Source organism: Rhipicephalus microplus, unplaced genomic scaffold (assembly GCF_043290135.1).
Source record: "Rhipicephalus microplus isolate Deutch F79 unplaced genomic scaffold, USDA_Rmic scaffold_21, whole genome shotgun sequence".
Classification (NCBI taxonomy): domain Eukaryota; kingdom Metazoa; phylum Arthropoda; class Arachnida; order Ixodida; family Ixodidae; genus Rhipicephalus; species Rhipicephalus microplus.
This window is the reverse complement of record NW_027464594.1, coordinates 7,367,848-7,373,847: the sequence shown is the minus strand read 5'-3', so window position 1 is coordinate 7,373,847 and position 6,000 is coordinate 7,367,848. Positions and strand designations below refer to the sequence as shown.

General features: G+C 44.4%; 1 protein-coding gene across 1 annotated transcript in view; it reads left to right on the top strand.

The window, feature by feature from the left end:
• Positions 1–1,579: 1,579 nt before the first annotated feature.
• LOC142785405 (uncharacterized) overlaps positions 1,580–6,000 on the top strand; it is a 32,716-nt gene continuing 28,295 nt past the window's right edge. The window contains exons 1-2 of the mRNA XM_075883886.1: positions 1,580–1,620; positions 2,321–2,616. Coding sequence (XP_075740001.1) covers positions 1,580–1,620; positions 2,321–2,616 — 337 coding nt within the window. The remainder of the gene's footprint in view (positions 1,621–2,320; positions 2,617–6,000) is intronic.

Here is a 6,000-nt window from a genome sequence, read left to right as displayed (position 1 = left end):
AAGTTACAGCGTTGGGTGCGTCACAAACGACATGCTGCAGACCAGTGCTGTCTATATTGTGTAGCTTACCCAACAACGAGATATCAATAGAAACAGGTGGGGAAAAAAGGCAAGTGCTATTTAGCATAGTGGCAAAACTTTGTTGCATGTGAAGCATTGTGCCACAAGCCACCCCGCGGGACACGTCTTTGAGACCACTGTTCTGGAAGCTGCCGTGAAAATTACGGCCGCGTATTAGATTTCACTTCAATAATAATCTAAGCTGGTGAAAGCGTTGATGAGTTCGTATTTTTATGCACCCTCGCTTTAAGAAAAGCGTGAAAGGTGGGAAAAGTAAAGCGTGGCCTAATTGTGACGCCTATTACTACAGGTTCAGGCTTAATAGCTTTGACACTGTTAAACGGTGTCGACGAACTTTAGTTGGTGTAGCGGCGCAGTCTAAAGAGTAAGAAAGGTGTATAATGAACGGACACAATTTTTGAGAAAGTTTGCTGGACCCTTAAGCTGCGCCCTTAAGGTTTGAATGCGATAGCGAAATCCGGCCCTTAGTGTGACCTTCAACCGCTAAGTGTATAGTTATTAACATGTTTTGTTACACACACACACACGCACACACACACACACACACACACACACACACACACACACTACCGAGGCTCTGAAGGGCTCGTCCCCAGTCAGGTGTGCGTGCTCGCGCGTCTCGCTCATGTTTCAAACAAACTGCCAGGGACAGCACAGCCTCCGGGTGTGTAAGGCCTGCGCCTTACTTTTTAATCCTCCCTATCCTTTTAATCCTTCCTTACCCCCATGCCTAGTGAGCCACTGTTGAGGAGTCGCAGTATGATGCAGACGGTCTCGGGGTTCACTTTTATCTTCTCTTCTCTGTTTCAAAAATCACTTACTGCTTCTGTGCATACAAAAAGGCGTTAGTGAAGACCAACGTGTACTCTATCACGGAGACGCGGAGATAGAAGTAAACTGCATGAGAAGTCATACCTAAAATAATTCATGAGCTACCATTGGAGCTCGCGGTGTCATATTTACAACGCAATCGTTGCAAGTTACGCACAACTGTTTAACGACGTGCTGGCATATAATGCTGTTAATATCATCGCTCGGAATCGTCACACGCTGACCAACACATGAGAAACAATTCGAAGTGGTGGCGGGAAGACGCAGGCTTTGAGATTCAATGACACAGACAAAGTAAAGCCGTTGCGAGGCGTCGAGGATAGGCACCACGACGGCAACACTGAGATCGTCCACGTTACCACTCCTAGCACGTCGTCACCGAGCGCCGGAGACTTGGCCGGGGGGGGGGGGGGGGCTGCTGAACGTGTCACAGTACTGTCGCAGCGTACTGAATACCCCGATTGTTTATGTTTGGTATAGTATTTGCCCTTTAAACAAAATAACTTAGTCGCAACAGACGAAATTCATTTTTTGCTGAGCAACCTTTCGCGCTTCCAGCTATCCAGCGAAAGCCACATCTCAAGCTTGAAGTTTATGTCACTACTCAATAATACCAAACCAAAGACAGCATAGGTGGTTGTCACAACGCTAGCATTGGTGTCAACGAATGCTCCAACACATCGTTTGTGATTTTGAGGTGACCATCAGGTGGGGCACATCGTCAAAATCAATCAGGTTTTTGCAATCAGATTTTGAGGTGGACTACAAGCAATCGCTGTGCTTCCCCACGCGAACGATTCCAAGCGTTCTCGCAATCAAATCCAACTAACTATATTGCCCACCGCAAAGCGTTAGGTGATACGCCCCAAGCGAAGCATGTACTTAATTCTGTCGCTAAGAAAACTCAGAGAAATTTAGACGTCGTAATTTCCTCCCTATCATGACCTCTTGAACCTGCACAACTTCACATTTGATGATGAAGTGACCATATGACATTGTCGCTTCGTCAAAAGAGTGGCTCAGTGACCAGAACAGCGCCAAACCCGGTTCCGGGCCGAGAGCTTCTAACCCTGCGGGCTGTCTCAAACCACATTAAGTGCAAACAGTTGTCCTAGGTGAGGGGATCAAAAATTGATTAAGAATGCATACGAGGTGGCTTTCGCCATCTTGTCGCCATAGACGAATGTATAAAGAACCCTGTGATACTTACTTTTCCTGATACTTACTTTACTTATTTTTCGTCCTCCGCACACCATATCCGCATTTATTATAACCGCCAATATCGCAGGTAATGAAACCATTCCTCGAGCTATACAAAAAAACCCCTTACGCATTCTCCCGCAATTTGCACCACAGTCCCGCATACAAGAGTAAAAATTTGTCAAATAGCGGCCTTCATCTCGTGCAGGTATGTCACCGGAGCTGTGGAGCGCGTCGCCCGATACCTTGCCCTGATGGACGAAGTTGCCAGGACTGCTAAACTCGACCGGGCCGAACTTGATGTCTTGGTACGAAACCACCTGATGAAAACACGATCCATGGATGGTTTCATTCGTACATTCGGGGTCGTGAAGGAGCGAGTGATCTGCCACCTTGCCATGGATAACCACATGCAATTGAACGAACTTAACCAGGACTGCTGGACTATCGTGCGGCGCTACCTGGTGACCAACGACATCAAGCCTGACGTAGCCCAACTAGACAGTGCGTTATTATAGAAGTGATCAATAAAGCTATGTCTCCGCAATACCTTGTCGTAAAATAGCATCTGCCACGTTTGTTTCCCGCAATTTAACATCGCCCACTGAACTTACAAGATATCTTGGATGAAAGTGCAATGCTACTAATCTTGGAAGGTGTCTTCAGGATGGCAGTGAAGCCAGGGGTGATCGCTGGTTTTCAACAGGTCCACTACATTGAGTGCACGAATAGCACTTCGGTCAATGTGAAACACTTTCTACGTTTGGTTTGCTTCAACTTTCTGGATTGTTATGCAATCCGGAAGAAAAGGATTAACAACCATTACAATGCTTCTATTTCTGAAAAAAAAATAAGATTGAAATCAAGCCTACATAAAAGAAGAGCAAGAAACAGATAGTAAATCAAATATATAGGAGTAAATAGAGAGATACAGAAGGACATGCAAAAAACGTGGAAGGGAGAAGTAAAGAAAAGCAGAAACAAATAGAATAAAAGAAAGATAGAAAGAACAAGAACAACGAACATAAATAAACAGATGTGAAAGCGAAAAGTACAGCGAGAATACCATTGCATAGCAAAGCAAGGGATGCAAAGAAGACTTAAGACCACGCAAGTCTGGCAGAATTAGCTATATGTTTCCGCGAGTTTTGCATGGAACCACCCTTGCAGGTACGTGCAATTAGCCCCAAGGAAGCTTGTTGCGCGAACGTGGCTTCTGCGTGAAGCGTACGAGTCGCCTTCACTTGTTAAACGGCTGCTAGTGAAAACGTTGAAAAAACTCTCTTGCTTCGCCGTGGAGCAATTAGAGGAACACGAGTACAAATGCTGTTGCGCGTCATACTTGCTTAGAAAAGAGAACGCAAAAACTTCTATCGAGAGCAGTATCCGGAGCACCTTCTCGAAACGTCATCAGTTTGAAAAAGTAAGAAGGGGCAAAGTTTACAGCTTACCTTTTTTAAATGCAAAGCATTTCTTAGCGAACTTAAGTGACTTTGAGCGCATCTATCTATCTATCTATCTATCTATCTATCTATCTATCTATCTATCTATCTATCTATCTATCTATCTATCTATCTATCTATCTATCTATCTATCTATCTATCTATCTATCTATCTATCTATCTATCTATCTATCTATCTATCTATCTATCTATCTATCTTTGTAGCCACCTACGACTTTTGCCTTTCCTGGCCGTTTCGATAATGGTATTGATACCGAACTTGGTATGGCATAACATGACTATATGAAGAACATAATTGACTAGTCATAACACGAAAAGCATGATATGGGTGTTATACAATGTCATGATATACATTTAATTGTCCTGCAGTTCATGTGGTGGTTTCGTTCACATGACGTGTTGCAAGCCAGGTACGGTATGGCATGACTGCATGGCGAACACAAGCGACAGACCCTAACATGAGAATCATGACATGCGTGCCATGTCATAACACGACTACATACCACGCCCATTATGCACTCGCGGCCGTTTCGCTTGCGTCACATGTACCAAACTTGGTATTACATTACGTGAATGGATGACGAAGGCACGTGAATTGCGAAAACATGACAATCATGAGATGCGTGTTATGTAACAATATGACTACATGCCACGCTCATGATGTGCTGGCGGCCGTTTCACTAGCTTGAATCATACCAAATTTTGTGTTACGAGTCATAAATGGATGACGAACGTATGATACTGGTGCAAACATGATAAACATGAGATGCGTGCCATGTAACGACATGACTGCATGCTACGCTCATGAAGCGCTCGCGGCTGTTTCGCAAGCTTCACGTGTACCAAACCCGGTATTACGTGACGCGAATGGACGACACAGGTAAACGACACATCCGAACATGATGATCACGACATGCACGTCATGTAACAGCACGACTACATGCCACACTGATGCTGTGCTCGCAGCCGTTCCGCTAGCTCCACATATACCAAATTTGGTGTTACGTGACGTCAATGAATGACAAAATATATGACTGGTGCAAACTTGATAATCCTGACACGCGCGTCATGTAAGAGCATGACAACATACCATGCTCATAGCGTGCTCACGGCTGATTTTAAAGTGACATATCAACATTTCTGATTCGTGCTTCGCTTATCATTGATTCCCACTGTACGTGGTATCTGCCAGTTTTTCTTTCTTCAGCCTTCGTAGTTGCTATCAGGGTGCAGCAAGTGATGCAAATACGTCGGCATTGCGATTATGAGCCAATACACGCCTCGCATCGACACGCCTTACGTATACCTTTAAGTAAACGCACGCGGACTGTGCGTGCTGCGCCAAGCTCGAGCGCTATGCACACGACGGCCGACAGATGGCAGAAAGTTGGCATGACGTCTAAACCTTCGGGCCGAGCCCCATACCCACTAGGTCACGAGTACAGACCGGCGCTATGCAGATCTATTAGGTCACACCTGAAACAGCTTGGGAGCAGATATATGTTGGCTGTTTTGACCATGAGGTGTTGACACAACACTATTTTAGTGGATCACGCTCACTTCAGTTCACACAGTTGTGAAATCGGCTCATACTTCATATCAGTTCTAAAATATTTTTGCTCCACGTTACGATAACGAATGAATTTATCTCAGTATAAGAAATGTTATTTAAATAATTTCAAGACTCCCAGGCATGCCTTACTTCTCAGTTATGTGTAGCTAACGTTTGATTCCTGGATAAAATTACCCTACCCAAAAAATTCTCGTAACATATATGCGAGTGACATGCTGTTATAACTCACTCACAGATTTCTCCTTCCCCTAGCAGCATGCTTTTCACAACCAATATAGCAGTTCGCCCTCGTAACTTACACTTCTCTTTGGTTTCCGTAAGTGTTTCCTGCGCGCTTGCTTGTGTTTTCCCCGAAGTTATGTCTTTCATACTCCATCATCACTGATGGTTCTAAAATCTTTACTTGAGCATGTGTACTTGAAAGTAGTTTCACTTGCTTAGCTTTCCGAGATATCGAGCCAAAGAGAGTGTGGGGTTTAAAAAATTTAGAACTATATTATGTCCGCTTCAAATCTCATTGCATGCTTCTGAACGTCCCTGCCCGTTCGCGATATCGCGGGGAAGAGCCAACGATCAGTAATACAGCACCATCTTCACAGACAGGAACATTTGTGGAGACAACACGAACGTCTGATTTTCGCTTATGTCCCGCCTGCTCCTTCAGGCGTTCAAGCGTCAATTTCATTAGAAAGTTGCAACAGGCGCCCAATTTACGGTTGCAAGCCTAGGTTAAAAATGTAAAAAAGTAAAAGGAAAATATGTTATGTGGTGATAAATATGCATTGAATGGGCTGCGTCATTTGTATGAAAAGCAACAACGAACAGAATTTGAACTGAGTCTCTCTCTTCGGC